This window comes from Pristis pectinata, chromosome 20 (genome assembly GCF_009764475.1).
Source record: "Pristis pectinata isolate sPriPec2 chromosome 20, sPriPec2.1.pri, whole genome shotgun sequence".
NCBI lineage: Eukaryota > Metazoa > Chordata > Chondrichthyes > Rhinopristiformes > Pristidae > Pristis > Pristis pectinata.
Genome location: NC_067424.1, coordinates 35962200 through 35982119, shown reverse-complemented (window position 1 = coordinate 35982119; position 19920 = coordinate 35962200). Strand labels below are relative to the sequence as shown.

Below are 19920 nucleotides of genomic sequence, written 5' to 3'. Positions count from 1 at the left end.
AGTCAAATACCACAAAGGTCTACCTCATTATTCTGAATTCTTTTCTTTAATTCATTTCTTTAATCCATGGAAGTATAGTTCTGAGACATAATGGTCTCTCAGAGTGGCTCCCCTTATCCAGATATGCCTGGCTTCAGGGTTGTGTTGGCACAGGGACCCTAAAGATAATGGAGAATGGATTCATGAGGTAAGTGTAGGTGACAGGAAATGGATCCATGGATTCACCGAAGGTGACAGGGAGTGGATCTGTGGTCTAACTGAAGGTGGCAATAAATACATCCAACGGGTTCCTGGTGGTGATCAGGAATAGGCAGCGAATGGTTCTGTGGATCCATTGCTCTTCACCTTGGATCTTGAAGCTGGAAAAGGGTCCATAGAGATTCATAGGGATCCTATAGAGGTAGGGAAAGGATCTGTAGAGATCTGTAAGGATGGGAAAGGATCATTGAGATCCTGCAGAGGTGGGGAAAGGATCCATACGGATCTGTAGGATGGGGACACTTTTTTCTGAAAGAGACCGCACTGTTTAAGAGCTGAGAATGCCCACGGTGGTACGTGGGATCTGATACCTGCTCTGGGAGGTGTGTCTCGTCCATTCCACCCCTGGACCAGTTATCACAGTCTTGACTAATAGACCCTTTGCTTCGGCTTCCAATGCATCTGCCTTTTACATAATATCATAGTTATAATACCAACATTAAAGTATGGAATAAATCAGTGACACGTAGTGAATTTGTGAAACCCTTTCTTTATTGTGTACCACCACCTGTGTGTCTGTAGACAGGTGCAGTATCACAGCACATCACACACTTAAAACAACTGCACAGTTCAAAGGTGCAACTTTCAGACGGAACCCTGTACGTCCAAGACCAGGTATGCATGGGGTGGGGGGTTGGGGAGGTTGGGGGGTGGGGCGCGGATTCACTGAAGAGTCCCCTCCCTGGGGTGCTCGATCACCCTCCCACCTGCCCACCATCCCATCAGCAGCAGCAGGGAGTATTCTGTCTTGCTTCTTGGCCTCACTGTCACAATTTGGTTTCCTGTCCCCTCCCTTTCTTAAGACCTCACCATCCACTGAAGGCACTTCCGTTACTTGGTCACCGATCTTGGAACACCCCCCTCAATCCAAGGCGTGAGTGTCAACCATCAATTGGACTGCAGTAGGTATCAACACTGAGTTCCCTCACTAGGTGCAGGGTGCCATAGTGGCGCAGTGGGTAGAAGCTGCTGCCTCACCACACCAGAGACCTGGGTTCGACCCCGACCTTGGGTGCTGTCGGCATGGAGTTTGCACCTTCTCCCTGTGACAGCGTTGGTTTCCCCCGGGTGCTCCGGTTTCCTCCCATATTCCAAAAGTGTGGAGGTTGGTCCATTAACTGGCTGCTGTAAATTACCCCTAGGGTGTAGGTGAAGGGTAGAATCAGGGGGGAGAATAAAAATGGGAGTAATATAGGATTAAATGGGTGGTTGATGGACTCGATGGGCCGAAGGGCCTGTTTCCATGCTGTATCTCTCCATGGGGAACACTCTCTACCTTAGTGGTATTGAGGCCTCTCATAGTGTAACTGGCAACTGCCCTCACAGCTCACGGATTCAACCCGGGCTCTTCTCAATCTGTAAGGCTGAGTCCACCCAAAGAAATGCGGGGAGCTCCAGTCAACTACAAAAATTATCCCATAGAAAATGTGTGATACAAAATTTCTCACCTGCAACACTAATTGAAAGTCCAATCACGCTTTACGTTTCACCGCCTGTTAAATGCTGCAGGAATTTATTTTCTGTCCAATAACAATTCAGAACACGGGTCCCTGACTTGCTGCTGAGGTACAATGCATTGATTTTATGAAGTGTACAGAATTCTAAATAAATAGAAAATAACAGTACAAATTCTTCCAACAGAACTCTCAAACCATCCCAAGACTAAAGGACATTTTCACTGGTCGTTTGTGACGTTGTAAAAGTGATGGGAAGATTATTTGGCTCCTCCTTCAGTGAAAGGCATTACAGCTTTATGATTCGTTTTAAGTATGAAATGTTATAGAGAGAATAGATCCATTTGATCGGGGGGGAAAATTATGGAACGATGGATGTTAGGATATGGGAATGGAGTGGGTAATTGGGAAGGGATTTTATATTTTACTTGGAGTGTAAGGACTGTTTGGGCCAAGATACCAGCTTGGATGTTGTAATCTGTGTATGATCTAGACCCCAAGGTAGTCACACTATTTGGGTCCATTCTTCCCTCCTCTGATCACAGGAACCAAGAAATACCCCTTAAAAAAAATCTAACCCAGCTACCACTGCACTTGATCGGTTCACGGTAGCACAGTGGCGCATCTGGTAGAGCTGCTGCCTTACAGTGCCAGAGACCCGGGTTCGATCCCGACCTCAGGCACTGTCTACGTGGAGTTTATGCGTTCTCCCTGTGACCCCCACAAGTTTCCTCCGGATGTTCCGGTTTCCTTAATGACATGTGGGTCGGTGGTTTAATGGGCCACTGTAAATTGCCCCTAGCGGGTAGGTGAGTGGTAGAATCTGGAGGGGTTAATGGGAATGTCAGGAGAATAAAAAAATGGGATTCATGCAGGGTTGGTGTAAATGAGTGGTTAATGGTTGGGGTGGACTTGGGTAGCTGAAGGGCCTGTTTCTGTGCTGTATCTCAATATGACTCTACTTTGCATTTATATAGGAATATTATTGTAGAGAAACGTCCCAAACCGGTCGCACAAAAACTAACACAAACCACTTCAGACTGCAGGGCAGCTGACAAGAAAGCTAGGTCAAGGCTTAGGTTCAACGTAAGATCATTCCCAAAAGGAAGAAAGGGGCAGTGTGGCTGGGTGGCTAAGAGGAGAAATTGCAGAGCATAGAATCCTGGAAATGGAGAGAACAGAAGCACGGATTGGAGCTTCAGCAGACAGTAGGCTGAGGTGAGCGTGGAAGGGATAGTGAGTGGCGAGTGACAATGGAGCCTGAACTCCAGTTCAGGATCAAGTGGGCACTGAGGTTGTACCCATGACACTGGCTTGTGGGTGGGATGGAACTTCTCCCTGGGGGATATAAGGTCTGAACCAGTTTACTTATCCAGCAGTGACTGTGCTGAACCTCCGCCTCTAACTTTGGTTCCCAAATGATGGCGGACCAGTGGAAATCTCCTTTTTATTCCTTTGCACATTGACAATATAAAGATGAGAAAATCTTTCAGTCTATAAAGCATATCATCCACTGTGACTACTGAAAATCAGCGGATCAATGATGCAATGCTGTGTTACATAACATATTAATGGATTATGGTAGTGTCACACTGTAATGTAGTGTAGCAGTGTAATACTGGGAAAGAATTGTAATGATGTCACGTGGTACTGAAGAAATTACAATGGAATACATACAAATAAGTCAACAGGCATTAAATACATGTACAGGTAGTTTGACATCAGACACAATGGGCGCCTGCAATACTCACTGGAATCGACCAGCACCAATTTTCAGAACTCTCCTCTTTAAAATAAGGTGCACCTTTGATCATTGTGGAACTGTCCGATGCGACACCTGATTTCGTTTCATTTTGCTTAAGACTTCATAGAGAGAACGGTGCTTTGTGAGTAGATTCACACCAGGTCCTCGGCTATGCAAAATTCACAAAAGGATTTAATGCGACCTTCCTCTCCCCTCCTTCTCCCGCCACTGCCCCCCTGCCCTGTCCAGCCTCTATGTTTCTTGTTTGGATCTAGGGTTTCGACAGAACCCTATGGTAAAACACTTGACTTCAAGATATCCAGCTATGGAGCCCTTATTACCGATATTGACTTCTGGTTACAGGGAGAAGGAATATTGGAAATACGCAACAGGTTGGACAGTATCTTTGGAGAGGGAGAGGAAAGAATGAGATGGCTAAACCAGTTCTGATAGGAGATCATAGAAGCAACTAACTCTGCCTCTCTCTCCACTGATACTGCCTGACCTGCTGACTATCCTCAGCGCTTTCTGTTTATAGTTCTCATATCCAGCATCCACAGCACATTGCTTTTAATGCTGTTTGACAATAAACTTGACCTTGTTAGTTAACTTGTCCCCAGAAATGCAGCCTTCTTGTTGCCGGAGGAAACTTAGCGAGTGGGTACGGTTTTCAGTTATGTTTTGTCCAGATTTCTTTGTTTTCTTCCAAGAAAAAGCCCACGTGAAAGTAGATATCAGCTACAGGGGCAATTTGAGACGGAACCTTTTGAAGTCCTGTGAGTTTCTTCCTCAAGGCCAGATCATGAGACGATTGCAGAGGCAGCAGAGTGAGGAGAGTGTGCAAAACACTTCAGTACAGCACGATCTAAAGTGATGAGCAAAATGTTTTATTGAACGAAAACCACTGGTTCAATCCAGCTCACTTCTTCATTCTGATTTCAATCACTGGCATTGAATTCACAGTAACATTGACGAGGAAAGAGCAGTAGGAACGAGTGCATCCTGCCATCTCTCCTTCCTTAGTGCTATCATAACCTCGTTCTCTGAGGTTCTGGAGCCTTCTTTGGCAACTTGCTCAACAGCGCCATCAAAGAGGTCTGACTCTGGGATGGGCTCGGGTCCTGAACCACGTGCTTGCTTCTTGAGATCCATCGGGCAGACTTGGAGGTCTCTTTGTATGATTTATGTAAATTTTCTTCCTGAAGTGAGATGAAATAAGTATTACACTTATTGCACAGTGCTCATTACATCAGCAGCATTGCCAAGCGTGGGCTTAGGGGGATTGTCATAGAGTCAAAGAGTCACACATGACAGAAACAAGCCCTTCATCCCGTCGTCTGCTTTGACCATCAAGCTCCCACATGTCTTACTTTATTCACTCTATATTCCCAACAACTCCACCCCCCCCCATCTCCCGTTCTAGCCTCACCTACACACAAAGGGACAACGTAAAATGGTCAATCAACCTACCAACCGCATGCCTTTGGGATGTGGGAGGAAACTGGAGCAGGGAGAATGTGCGAACTCCACACGGACAGCACCCAGGGTCGGGATTGAACCGGGTTTGCCACAGCTCTCCCAGTTGCACCACGGCGCCGCCCTAGTGGGGGGACGGGCAGCAGAGGCCCACTAGCTCCCTGTGCTGATTCTCTTGACACCACGTCGTCCGACACGCAATCAGAAGTTACTGTTCCTCCAAGGAGAAAATGGTTCAAGGGAAAAAAAGCCAAGGTCTACGAGGACATCTTCATAAGACATAGGAGCAGAACTAGGCCATTCAGTCCATCAAGTCTGTTCCGCCATGCAATGGTTTCAACCCCATTCTTCCACCTTCTCCCCTTAACCCCCTTACCAATCAGGAACCTATCAATCTCTGCCTTAAATACACCCAATGCCTTGGTCTCCAGACCCCTTTGTGGCAACGAATTCCACAGATTCACCGGCCCCCGGCAGAAGAAATTGCTCCGCATCTCAGTTCCAAAGGGACATCTCTTTATTCTGAGACTGTGCCCTCAGATCCTCGACTCTCCTACTAATGGAAACATCCTCTTCACGTCCACTCTCTCCAGACCCTTCAGTATCCAGTAGGTTTTAAAGAGATCCCCCCTCTCATCCTTCTGAACTCCATCGAGTACAGGCCCAGAGACATCAAATGCTCCACATATGTTAAGCAACACTGAGAATTTCCAACCATCATAAGAATTGTGCAGGCTGGGACCCTTCAGTGGGGAGATGAGGATGATGAAGGGACTTGATGGAGATCTGTAAAATTTGGGAGAGATCAGATTGGATGGATGTAAAGAAATCGTTTCCTGTTTCATGCAGTTCGAGAATATAAATTGTGAGGAATTTCTTCAAATAGAGAGCGGGGAGAATATGAAGCTCATGATAAATGAATGATTGAAGCACAAATGCACTAATGTAATGGATTCATGAGGGAGCAGAGGGATCTGATACAGGGTGGGAAGGGACTGGTCGTGGGGGAGGATGTTTCTGTGTGGGATTTAAGCATGGACTGGCTGTAGATGGGATGAGGTATCTGTGGCCATTACTTTACTCACATTGTCAATTTAGTGGAGACACAAGAGACTGCAGGTGTTGGAATGGAGAAACAAAGTCTGCTGGAGGAACTCAACAGGTCGAGCTGCATCTGTGGAGGGGGAAGGAACTGTCGACGTTTTGGGTTGAAACCCTGCATCAGGACTGAGAGTGGAGAACATACAGGGGAGAAGATAACGATGAGACAGGGGCCAGTGGGTGACTGGTGGACAGAGGAGGGGTAAGTGTCCAGACAACGCGGTTCCTATTTCACACTCCTGCTGAATTTGTCAGCTATCAAAGTGCTCAAGGGTTCATGCCCACCCGAGGCTGCAAATTCTAGGGAGTCCTCCAGACGGACAGTCGCTCTCCACAGCTTCAGGAGAAATAGCTTTCAGTAACTTTGCTGGATTTTTCTTTCCTTTTCTCTGAATGTTTATTATTTGGACACTAGGTCCCAAAGGTTACTTGACTGACGTTGATAATCATTTGGCTGGGTCAGGCAGATTACGTTGAGGAGGAGTTAGGAAGGGATGGTGATCAAAAGTTGGACAGTTGGGGTGCGGCAGATGTAGTGATGGAACTTCTAGGATGTACAGTGAATTGATCCAACTTGTGCTGGTGTTCATTCCCACAGGAGACCCCTACAACCTATAACAGTTGGGACGATGTGTTGCATCTTTACTAAACACTGGTGAGGCTGCTCTTGGAGTATTGTGTGGCGTTCAGGTTGCCACATGATAGGAAGGATATGATTGTGCTGGAGAGAGTTCGGCGGAGATTCACTGGGATGTTGCCTGGATGGGAGGACTTTAGTTACTGGGAAAGATAGGAGTGGCTGGGCTTGTTTTCCCCAGAGCAAAGGAGGCTGAGGGGTGACCTGACGGAGGTGTATAAGATGATTGGAGGCAAAGCTATGGTAGAAAGTCAGAAGCTTTTTCCCATGATAGGGGTATCAAAAACAACACATAGGTTTAAGGTGAGAGGAAGGAGTTTCAAAGGAGATCTGAGGGGTAAGTTTTTAACACAGATATCTAGAACTCAGCGCCAGAGGAGGTGGTGGAGTCAGATACGATCACTGAGTTTAAGAAGCAGTTGGGCAGAGACTCCAATAAGCAAGGCACGGAAGGATATGGTCCTAAGACAGGCAAATGGGGTTAGCGTAAATGGGCAGAAAGGTCAGCATCGTCGCGATGGGTTGAAGGGCCTGTTTCTGTGCTGTACTGCTCCATGACTCTTCACCTAATCCAATCCCCTACTGCTCGACAGTCTAGCCTTCTCCGGACTAGTGGCTCCACCGGGTGGGCCATTGTGCCGTCCCAGACTGTCTCCTGGCAGGGGTTCGAATCTTGGTCTCCCGCGAGCGGATACAAACCACTCTACTAATGAGGAATTTGTTTTCAGCATCAAGCTTTCAGTGATTTCTGCCTTTGCAAACAATGCCCAGATCCAAAGAATTTTTCCCGAAAAAGGGATAAAATTTATCCCAGATCTCCCTCCGTTAAACAGATAGAAATGATTTGCTGACAATCCAGGGAATTAGGGCTCACTCCTTGCTGTGTCTGACAGTAAAATTCCCCCTAATCCGTTGGCAACATTTCCCAGGAGCTGGTATGGGCCAAATAGTTTACTTCATATCCCTTCAGTTGTGCTTGAGTTGAAGCAGTAAAACTCCGGTAATCCGGCATCCTAATGTTCGGAAATTCTTATGGTCCCGGCATCTGGCTCACTGGTCAGTCCGAGAGGGGAGACAGGGGTCCGGAGTGGAAGAGGGGCGTGCGGCCAGAGCTGGAGGCCCAGGATGGGGCTGGGGGCCCAGGAGTGCAGCTGGATCTGGAATCGGAATCCGGAACACCGGAGGGGTGGGGGGGGGGGTCAGGAAGGTGGGTGAGTTTGTCGCCAGAGCGGGGATCTGGAGTGCTTGTACATTTCCCACTCCTTTTACACTCAGCGGATTCACTGGAACATTTTGTCGTGTACAACGTAACATGTAAAACAAAAGGTGAGACGACAATGTGTTTGGGTATCGAAGGGAGTAACATCCAACGGGCTGGGAAATCTGCTGGAAGTTCCGAGGGTGAGGGATTACTGTCAGACACAGCACGGAGCAAGCCCTAATGCCCTGGATTGTCAGAAAATCATTTCTATCTGTTTAATAGAGGGAGATCTGGGATAAATTTTATCCCTTTTTCCCTTTACTATTCCTGAGGGCAGGCACGGTAGTGTAGCAGTTAGCGTGACATTATTACAGCGCCAGAGACCTGGGTTCAATTCCAGCCACTGCCTGTAAGGAGTTTGTACGTTCTCCCCATGTGTCTGCGTGGGTTTCCTTTGTGTGATCCAGTTTACTCCCACATTCCAAAGACGTACGGGTTAGGAAGTTGTGGGCATGCTATGTTGGCACCGGAAGAGTGGCGACACTTGCGGGCTGCCCCCAGAACACTCTACGCAAAAGATGCATTTCACTGTGTGTTTCGATGTACGTGTGACTAATAAAGAAATCTTGTCTTGTCTTGTCTTAATTATCGGAGCTTTAGTTTGGCTGCTAACTCCTTTCAGAAGCTGGTCTCCTCACCTGGTGTCGGGCAGTGACAAACATTGGGGTGGACCTTGACGTCTGAGGAGTCGCACAGTATGATTCCAACAACTGCAGGTCACAGCTTTTGAAACAACATCTCTCCACAATCCCTGTACTCGGCTTCACGGAATTCTTGTCTGGAGAGCAGAGTTCAGAGTTACTTTCTGACATAGAACACCTCGTTAACCATTTGCCAATCAATCTGAGTACTTGTCACTAAGCCAGTGTATCCTTGTGTGCAATATCATTCCCAGGCAGTGAGTCCCGACTCTTCTCAGCGGAAGACCAGCCCGAGACAGTTCAATTGTATCAGGATGAAAACTAAAGCACCGTAGATGCTGGAAACCCGAAATAAAAACCGACAATTTTGGAAATACTCAGCAGGTTGGGCAACATTTGTGGAAAGAGAAACAGTCACCATTTCAGGTCAGGGACCCTTCATCAGAACTGAAAAATGGAGAAAAATTCAGGAGAAGAGGAGCTGGAGAGGGAATATTTCTGATAAGGTGAGACCAGTTGAGTGAATGACGCCTAGAACATAGAATAGAAGAGCACAGAAACGGGCCCTTGGTCCTACAAAGTCTGCGCATTACACGATGCCAAATTAAGCTAACTCGCTTCTGCCTGGAAGTGACCCATATCCCTCCATACCCTGCATATTCATGTGCCTAACGGCCTCTGGATGTGCTGGGAATGGAGGGATATGGATCATGTTGGGCTTCTTTGTCTGCGTAATGTGTTGGTATTAAAGACCGTGGGACAATCCTACAGTAATAGAAAGAGAAAAACTGAGCCAGAAATGATGAAGGGTAGAAATGGCCAGTTCTGAGTCAAAGAGTTACCTAAAGTTGGAGAGTTTGACATCAACTCCGGAGGGCTGGAATTGAACGTAGAATAGAACAGGACAGGAACAGGCCCTTCGGCCCACGATGTCTGTGCTGACCACGAAGCCAATTTAAACTGCACATCTGCCTGCACATGGTCTCCATCCCTCCACTCCCTGCCTGTTCACGTGCTTGTTCTAAATGCCTCCGAAACACTGTTATCGCATCTGTTTTCACCATCTCCCCTGGCAGTGTGTTCCAGGCACCTACTCTTAAAACTTTCCCCTCTCACCTTAAAGCTATCCCCGCTACTATTTGACATTTCCACCCTGGGAAAAAATACTCTTTCTACCCGATCGATGCCTCTCATCATTTTATAGACTTCTGTCAGGTCGTCACTCAGCCTCCGACACTCCAAAGAAAACAATCCAAGTTTGTCCAACCTCTCCTTATAGCAAATACTTTCTAATATACTAATGCAGAGAATGGAGGGATATGGGTCATGTGCAGGCAGAAGAGATTTAATTTAATTTGGTATCGTGTTCGGCACAGACATTGTGGGGCTGAAGGGCCTGTTCCTGTGCTGTACTGTTCTACGATCTATGTTCTAATGCAGGCAATGTCCCGGTGAAATGTGTTCAGACAGAAGGTGAGGTGCTGTTCCTTGAGCATATGTTGGGCCTCACTGTAACTGTGCAAGAGGCCACAGACAGAAAGATCAGAGTGAGAGTGCAATGTGGAATTAAAGTGGCAGGAAACAGGGTGACAGACCTGTCAAGGAGAGGGAAGATTTGGCATTCATGTAAGTTTGAAGGAGGAAGATCAACATTATTGCAGCTGATGACTGAAAGGAGAAAATTTATCACCAACTATATAGAATGCTATATATTGCTATATAATCGTGGAAAGATGCCGTGTGGAAATAGATTTTTGATCCCATTGAGTCTACACTGACCATCAACCACCCTTTTGCACTAATCCTACATTAAAATCCTGTTATTTATTCTCCCCTCGTTCTCATCAACTGCCCCCAGATTCTACCACTCACCGACGCACTAGGGGCAACTTACAGCGGTCGATTAACCAGAGCAGCCAGAGGAAGCCCACAAGGTCACAGGCAAACTGCACGCAGACAGCGCCGGAGGTCAGGATCGAACCCGGGTCTACGGCGCTGTGAGGCAGCGGCTCTACCCGCTGTGCCACTGAGCCGCCCTATCTGACAGTCATCAGGGTTCACACTAAGATTTGCAATGTGGGCAATTGCACCCGAAGCGCAGCACCACATCCAAGCGACGGTCCAAGCCTAGTTTTGCATGGCAGTAAAATAGGAAGTGATTAAACTAGCATCAGTGCGTCCAGTCTCAGGGTAGGCTTGGTTCCGCCAGTCCATTGAGATTTCCATAGCAGCCAAAGATTCCCAGGTGTGGACATATAAAGGTCAGCTGGCTGTTCCATTCCTTCAATGAGGCAGAAGAAAAGGAAGCGTGCCAATGTGATTCAGGGAAACAGAGAATTAATCAGTGGTAAAATGGGTGGCACAGTGGAGCACCTGCTAGAGCCGCTGTCTCACAGTGCCAGAGTCTTAGGTTCGATCCTGATCTCCGGTGCTGTCTGTGTGACCTCATGGCTTTCCTCAGGTGCTCTGGTTCCGCCCACGTGCCGAACACATGCGGGATAGTAGGTTAATTGGCCTCTGTAAATTGGACCATAAGATACAGAAGCAGGATTAGGCCATTTGGCCCATCAAGTCTGCTTTGCCATTCAGTCAGGTCTGTTTTTTCATAGACCCCATTCTCCTGCCTTCTTCCCGTAACCCTTGACCCATTTACCAATCAAGAACCTATCAATCTCTGCCTTAAATACACCCAATGACTTGGCCTCCACAGCCCTCTGTGGCGACAAATTCCACAGACTCACCACCCTCTGGCTGAAGAAATTCCTCCTCATCTCAGTTTTAAAGGGATGTCCCTTTATTCTGAGGCTGTGCCCTCGGATCCTCGACTCTCCTGCTACTGGAGAAGGCAGGAGAATGGAGTTGACAAGGTTCAGCCACGATTGAGCAGTGGAGCAGACACAATGGGCCAAACGGCCTAACTCTGCTCCTATATCTTATGGTTTTATGGCTTATCTTGCTGGGCTTTGGAACTAGGCCAAACCCTATCTACTGAATTCAAGCAACTGCTCACATGATCTGTGCACACACTGGGTTTAATTAGACACAAGAAGGAGTCTTATTTAGTTTAATCTTGGCTCCAGGCCAAACATCTGGTATAAATATTAGGTCCATATAGCTCCACATATGGGCCTTATGGTGTAAAGCAGAGTAAAGCACTGAACACTTGAATCAGAAAACCACACGGTAACTTCAGTGCCCCCGTGATTCCAGTGAAATAAAAGGCCAATGAACTTAACATCTGACTTTTTTTTTGACACAACCTGGCAAAATTTCATATTGTAGATTAAACATTCCAACCACTCACAGAGGACAGGAGCCAACCCATCGGACAACCCAATCATCTTCACTTACCCACAGCCCATATCCTATACTTAGGAGTGTCTTGGAATTAGATCAGTTCCAACTTCTGAACAGTCTGGAACCCATGAAACAGGAGAGCACATGTCTCATAAGATGTGACTGACCGTCCGTTGGAAGGCTCGGGACTGCTGATGGACATGTCATCTGAGACAGTCCTATGTGTCCCAAACTGCTTCAGGAACTCAGTGGGCCAGGCAGCGTGGGTGGAGGCAAAGGGATGGTCGACGTTTTGGGTCTGAACTGGGAATGTAGAGGGCAGATAGCTAGTATAAGGAGGTGAAGGGGAGGGGCGAGGCAGGGGCTGGCAGGTGATAGGTGGAACCAGGTGAGGAAGGAGATTGGGTGATAGTTTATTATTGTCACATGTACCACGATGTATCAATAACCTTGGCATGCCATCCAGGCAGATCATGCCATATGTAATCACATCGAGGTGGTAAAAAGAAAAGAGTATTCAGAATATAGTATTGCAGTTACAGAGAAAGTGCAGTGCAGGTAGACCATTAAAGTGCATTGGCCACGACGAGGTAGATTGGGAGATTAAGGGATCAAGAATTTATCTTTTAGCTGATGTGAGGTCCTTCCAAGAGTCTGATAACAGCAGGATACAAGCTGTCCTTGAGCCTGGTGGTGTGTGCTCCCAAGCTTTTGATGTGAGGGGGGAGAAGAGAGAATGACTGAGGTGGGAGGGGTCTTTGATTACGTCGGCTGCTTTCCTGAGGCAGTGGGAAGTGTGGACGGAGTCAGTGGGGGGGGAGGCTGGGTTGCGTGAGGGGCTGGACTGTGTCCACAACTCTCTGCAATTTCTTGCAGTCTTGCGCAGAGCAGTTGCTGTACCCAGCTGTGATGCATCCGGATAGGATGCTTTCTGTGCTGCACCTGTAAAAATTGGTGAGAGTCACTGGGGACATGCTAAATTTCCCTAGCCTTCTGAGGAAGTAGAGGCGCTGGTGGGCTTTCTTGGCCACAGCATGAATTTGGCTGGACCAGGACAAATTGTTAGTGATGGTTACACCGAGGGACTTGTGGGCAGGTGGAACCAAAGGAAGGGGGGGGGTGGGTGGACTCAGAAAGTGGCTGGTGGGTGACAGGACAAATTGTTATCCATCCCAACCTACCAGGTGATGCTTTGCACAGTAGAACAGCTCACTGGACCAGGTCTTAGGACACTGAGGGGGGCAAAAAGAGAGTGCGTAAGGGATGGCAGGTTTAAATCCCTGGGAGGCATTAATGTTCCATGAAAGTACTGTCGCAGGTAGACAGGGTGGTGAAGAAGGCTTTTGGCGCACTGGCCTTCATCAGTCAGGGCACTGAGAATAGAAGTTGTGACACCATGTTGCAGTTGTACAAGACACCGGCGAGGCCGCTTTTGGTAATACTGTGTCCAGTTTTGGTCACCCTGTTATAGGAAAGATGCCATTAAGCTGGAAAGAGTGCAGAGGAGATTTACGAGGATATTGCTGGGACTCGAGGGACTGAGTTATGGAGAGAGGTTGAGCAGGTTGGGACTTTATACATTGGAGTGTAGGAGAGTGAGGGGGCTTATCGATGTGTATAAAATCATGAGGGGCATAGATAGGATGAATGCACACAGTTTTTTTCCCAGGGTTGGGGAATCAAGAACTAGAGGGCATAGTTTTAATGTGAGAGGGGTGGGATTTAGTAGGAACCTGAGGGGCAACTTTTTCACCCAGAGGGAGGTCAATACATAGAATGAGCTGCCAGAGGAAGTGGTTGAGGCAGGTACACAATAAGAACACTTAAAAGGTGCTTGGACAGGTACACAGATAGGAAAGGTTTAGAGGGATATGGGCCAAACACGGGCAGATGGGACTGGCTAGATAGGAATCTTGGTCAGCATGGACCAGTTGGGCCGAAGGGCCTGTTTCTTTGTTGTATGACTCTATGACTCTAATGAATGAAGCATTGACCATTATGAGAAATTGAGGAGCCTGTTCAGCCCTATGAGCCAGTCCTGTCATTCAAGTAAATCATAGCTCATCAATTGTCCTTGGCTGAACTTAAACCCAAGGAGAGTAAAGCTGGCATTGGAGGGGTGAGAGTAAAGGTGGGTGCAGGAAGGAGAGAGAAGTGGGGCGGATAATGTGTTAAGGATGAGATACCACGTTAGAAAAACAGGGGAGGTACCCAGGGACTCCTGGCCAATATTTATCCCTTGTGGAATGTCGATAGAAAATCAGATTATCTGATTGTTTTCACACTACTGTTTATGGGATCTTGCTGTGTGCAGATTAGCTGACCCTCCTGCACAATGACCAAGCTGCAAAGCAACTTTAGGAATCCTCAGAAGCACAACAAGCCACAGTTTAGCGGCCAGATGATTAACCCGCAAAGGCGAAATGTGTTTTCCAAATAGTCCTCGAGCAGCCTGTTGGAAACGTTCACATCAATTTGCACTAATGCAAGGGCATGGTTTAGCTGGAAGACACATGCCTAAATCAAAAGGCGTTAGCCAGAACTTACCGAAGTAAAATCCTCGATCACCGCATACGAACTGCAGCGTGTCCACCAGCTCAGAGCCACAGAGATTCTCAGCCACCACTACCCACTGGGGCAGAGTAATGAGGCAAAGCAGGAGCATCCAAAAGTGATTCAGTGTATGGACCTGTCCAGGGAAGGAAAAAAGAGAAGCATCAGACCAGCCGGGGGGTTACGTTCAGTGAGCTAAGCTTAGGTGTACACTCCGTAGCACAACACGTACCCACTGCCCTATGGACATCGCTGACAAACAGACTCAAAAGGAAATTTGGCATGTCCCTGTTGATCCTCACCAATTTTTTACAGATGCACCACAGAAGGCATTCTATCTGGATGCATCACGGCTCGGTATGGCAACTGCTCTGCCCAGGACCACAGGAAATTGCAGAATTGTGGGCACAGATCAGTCCATCACGAAAACCAGCCTCCCCCTCCATAGACCCTGTCTACACTTCCCGCTGCCTCTGGAAAGCAGCCAACATAATCAAAGGCTCCCCCCCACCCTGGACATTCTCTCCTCCCCCCACCACCCTTCCATCAGGCTTGAAAACACGCACCACCAGCCTCAAGGAAAGCTGTTTTGAGTCTCTTGAATGGATCTGTTATATGATAAAGATGAACTCTTGACCTCACAGTCTACCTCGTCATGGCCCTTGCACCTTATTGTCTAATGCACTGCACTTTCTCTGCAACTGTAACACTATAGTCTCTGTTCTGTTATTGCTCTTCCCTTTGTACTACCTCGATGTATTGATGTGGTGAAATGGATGGCGTGCAAACAACAGTGTTCACCATATCTCTGTACGTGACAATAATAAATCAATTACCAATTAGATGCCCTCATTCCGCATCCCGAACATTCCCACCTCAACTGAACTAAAGCTAGGGTTGATTTCACTCTTTTCCCTGTTTGTAATCCCTTCCCACCACCCAATTTCTTCAGTTAAGGACAAAAAATATCAACCAGATTTCCCTAAGCCTCAACAACACACAGTGTCGACTTAAGGCCAGTATCAGACTCAATCATGTTTACCTCCACTGGTAAATGAGACCCAGGTGTACAAAATGGCTGTGATTTGTTATTGAGCATCTAACAGGAAGAGGTATCATTATACCTGGTCACAGGCTGGGGTACAGCACAGAGAGAAACAATGTGAGATGTAAAGCACTGAGGGGACTGTGATACTGTATAAAGCTGGGATACTGTACACAGTCAATCCCAGAGGCGAGTACCATACACAGTCCATTCCAGAGTAGGATATATCATTGGTAAATTGGTTTATTATTGTCACATGTATCGAGATACAGTGAAAAGCTTTGCTTTGCATGCCATCCAGACAGATCATTTCAAGACACAAGTACATCAAGGTAGAACAAAGCAATAACAGGATTAACAGAAAGCAGTATACAGCGTTACGGTTACAGAGAAAGTGCAGTGCAAGTAGACAATAAGGTGCAAGGGCCACAGTGAGGTAGATTGTAAGATCAAGGTTTTGTCTTTATCATACAAGAGGTCCGTTCAAGAGTCTTATAACAGCTGGATAGAAGCTGTCCTTGAGCCTGGAGGTGCATGTTTCCAAACTTATGTACCTTCAGAGAGAATACACGGACTGACCAGTGTAAGATAATGTATACAGTTACAGGGGTGACGCTGTGTGCAGAGACAAAGGATGAGGTACAGTTTACTGATAATCAGAGGGCACGTAGATACTAAAAAAGGGGGATACCGAATACAGTACTGGAGAGGAATACTGTAAACATGGTGCACCGTATCATGATAGGCAACTGCAAACAGTCAGTCACAGGGTGGGATACTGTACAAGGGATGGGGGAACACTATATACAGTCACAGCATGAGATGCTGTAGTCAATCACAGGCTGAAGTACTGTACTCAGATAATGACCTGTGACTGGTTGTACATAGTGTCCAAAGCTATGCTCAGACAAACACAGGATGGATTTTTTACACGAATGATCACAGGTGGGATACAGTGTACTGATATTCACAGGGTGTGCTCATGTACACAGTCCGACACATGGTGGGATATTGTATGCAGTTCACTGATATCACAGGTTGAGATACTATACACGGTCAGACACCTGATTGGATACTATACATGGTCAGTCCTAGGGTAGAATACTGAACACAGGCAGCTACCTGGTCATGTAGCACACAGACAGTCACAGGTGGGTAATGAACACAGTCAGTGGGCTCCTTCCTCACAGGTAGTTACAGGGTGGAGTACTGCACGTGAGAATCACAAGTGGGATGCTGTACACAGTCACACTGGGATGCTGTACACAGTCAGTCACATAGTGGGATACTGTACACAGTCACACTGGGATGTTGTACTCAGTCAGTCACATAGTGGGATACTGTACACAGTCACACAGTGGGATGCTGTACACAGTCAGTCACACAGTGGGATGCTGTACACAGTCAGTCACACAGTGGTATACTGTATACAGTGAGTCACACAATGGGATGCTGTATGCAGTCAACTGTGGGATGCTGTACACAGTCAACTGCAGGATGCTGTACACAGTCACACTGTGGGATACTGTACACAGTCACAGGGTGGGATACTGTACACAGTCAGTTACACAGTTGGATACAGTACACAGTCAACTGCAGGATGCTGTACACAGTCACACTGTGGGATACAGTACACAGTCAGTCACAGGGTGGGATACTGTACACAGTCAGTTACACAGTAGGATACAGTACACAGTCAACTGCAGGATGCTGTACACAGTCACACTGTGGGATACAGTACACAGTCAGTCACAGGGTGGGATACTGTACACAGTCAGTTACACAGTGGGATACAGTACACAGTCAACTGCAGGATGCTGTACACAGTCACACTGTGGGATACTGTATACAGTCAGTCATGGTGTGGGATACTGTACACAGTCAGTTACACAGTGGGATACTGTATGCAATCCATCACAGTCTGGGATACTGTACACAGTCAGTCACAGTTTGAGATACTGTACACAGTCACACTGTGGGATACTGTATGCAGTCCTTCACAGTTTGGGATACTGTATACAGTTAGTCACAGGGTGGGATACAACACTGATAATCACAGAATGAGACAGGACACAGTTACCTGGCTTTGATGTGTACAAGTGTCTTAGGATGTTAGGATGGGGTGATTTACAGAGTCACAGGATGAGACCTGTCCAGATAGTGACACAGGTGGTCACCGGGTGGGTTACAGAAGTACTCACAGCAGGAGACACTCTACAGACTCAGACATGGGGCCTGGTAGTGTTTTCAGTTACCTGGTCATTCACTGTACAGTCACAGGGTGGCGTACACAGCTTGCAGTGCTGCCCAGACTCAATCATAGGATGCGATGCTGCACACAGATAATAACATTGGGGCAGTTTTTCCATTGTCGTAGGGCAGAACGTTGTATGAAGTTACAGGTCAGGTACCATGGAGGCAGTCACAGAGTAGGATAGCATTTACAGGCAGGATACTGTCCAGACAGTCACAAGGTGAGGTACTATACAATAACTGTGTATGTTACAGTGTACACACAATTACAGCTGAGTACGTACAGAAATAGGCAGAAATACAGTTGACATGGTCAGTGTGGGGCATTGTCAATATACATTCAAACACCCGAGTGTAACACACAGAATGGGTGGATACAACACGTGCAGTCCAGGGTTAAGTATTATGCACAGTCACTGAGCCAGACTACACACACGTATGGTCACCCGATGGGGTACAACGTACAGTCACATTACAGAGTCATCGGCAGCATATTGTAGAGACAGTCACAAGTTAAAGTACTGTGTGTGCATAGAATCAGCCGGGGTGCTGTGCACAAAGTCACAGGGTAGTGTATTATACACCATCATTGAATGGACTAGTGGACATACACAGTCACAAGGTGTGGTATGATACATAATAACGAGTAGATTATTCATTCATAACACCCAGGAGTGATACTGTACATAGGGAAACATGCAGACTCAGACAATAAGTGGGACATATAACATAAGAACAAGAAGGACATTGTACACACTAGCACAGAAAATTGTACGGAATAGACTTCCACTACAACAGGGTGCTTCACATGAAATGCACACCAACTATAAAGGCTTCACATACTCAGGCTACACATAGACTGTACACAAAACTATGCACACATACTGTACAGAGGCCTGGAGCTTTGGCTCTGGAATCCCCTTCGGATAAGAATTCAAAGCATTTCCTTCTATCACAAGATATGTTTTTAACTTTATCCGTATCTCTGAACTTTTCTGGCATTAGCCTTCGATAAATCTTGCAATACATCGCAGTTGGTTCACAGCCTGCCCACCAGCCCAGCTGTGAACGTTTCCCTTGCCAGGAGGACAGTTAGCAATCAAACACTTAACCAATAAACACCACTATTATTTCAAGTTAAGATTCTTAAGTGGATGGAGAGAGCTCTCTGTTCCCCGTCATGATCACTCTGTATCTTTGCCAATAATTACACTTCTGCAGCTTTTCATTTATTATGACAGGAATATAATAAATTATGAAACTCGATGCTTATAAGTTTAAAAGCCAATTGCTAGTACCTTCAATTTTTCTCCTTCTATTTTACATCTACTTTTTCTGCTTCTCTTATCTGGCTTTCCATCATCTCACTTTCTCTGCCCTGTTCCTGTTTTTTTCCCTCTATTTCTTCCTCGCTCTGTTCTGCCCAACTTCCTGTCATTTTGCACCCTCTTGTTCCCTTTTCTCCCCTCCTCCCACTGTTTTTTTTACCCCCTTTGCTGCCTTTGTTCTTTCACCTTCCTGTGCTCCCTGTCTTGGTGCTCCTCTCTCTCCTTCTTGTGAGTCCCTTCTCCATACTCTGCCTTCAGCCACTTTAAATTTTGTTTTCTTTTTGCCGTTTTGATTGTACAATCGGTTGTCCATGTCTAGCAAGAGCAGAACTTCAAAAACTAATGCCCTGGCAGAAACAACTGAAGCTTCACATCAAATCCCCAATTGCTATGTCAAATTTTTTTTTTAAATCCAGCATAAAATCCCCCTAGCAATAAATAATGGAATTCAACCTAAATCATGAGCATTATAAAGATGACTTGTGGTTGACTTTAGACGTCAAACACAAATTGGCAAGATTATTACACAAAGAGGGTCACCTTTAGTGCACAACTGCAGCAGATGGAGTTGTGTGTAGAGTTCATGATGGAGGTTGCAGTACGACTCTCCACAGCGATCCCTCAGTGTCTGCTAATGATGTGGTGAGAGTCGGACTCCTTTGCTTTATAGCACAAGGGGAAGTCCTACCCTCAGTTACACCCGCCCACTTTCAAAGTTTAATTTATCAAAGAAAAACAGTGGTTTTCCTTGCATTCCACTCCTTCCACTAATGCACTCTGCATCTTGACTTGCCTTCTTCTTAAATCTTATTATCAATGCAGCATATTAAAAAATCTAAGCCAGTTCTGTTTTTTTGGCTGATGTCTTCATT

The 19920-nt window shown here is 46.6% G+C and overlaps 1 protein-coding gene across 1 annotated transcript; it reads right to left on the bottom strand.

The window, feature by feature from the left end:
* Nucleotides 1-730: 730 nt before the first annotated feature.
* LOC127580976 (insulin-like growth factor I) lies at nucleotides 731-19687 on the bottom strand. Its single transcript, XM_052034999.1, has 4 exons — nucleotides 19589-19687; nucleotides 14417-14558; nucleotides 8570-8709; nucleotides 731-4655 (listed from the first exon to the last, which is right to left on the bottom strand). Exons 1-4 carry the CDS (start codon nucleotides 19631-19633, stop codon nucleotides 4485-4487), a joined length of 498 nt encoding a protein of 165 aa, XP_051890959.1. The 5' UTR covers nucleotides 19634-19687; the 3' UTR covers nucleotides 731-4484.
* Nucleotides 19688-19920: the final 233 nt, after the last annotated feature.

Excerpts from the sequence above, each read along its gene's own strand:
- LOC127580976 (XM_052034999.1), bottom strand. The coding sequence starts at position 19,633 with ATGAACTCTACACACAACTCCATCTGCTGCAGTTGTGCACTAAAG. Across the intron at positions 8,710-14,416 it reads TGATCGAGGATTTTACTTCG|ACAAGAATTCCGTGAAGCCG; the intron begins GTAAGTTCTGGC and ends TCTGCTCTCCAG. Across the intron at positions 4,656-8,569 it reads TTGTCACTGCCCGACACCAG|GAAGAAAATTTACATAAATC; the intron begins GTGAGGAGACCA and ends ATCTCACTTCAG.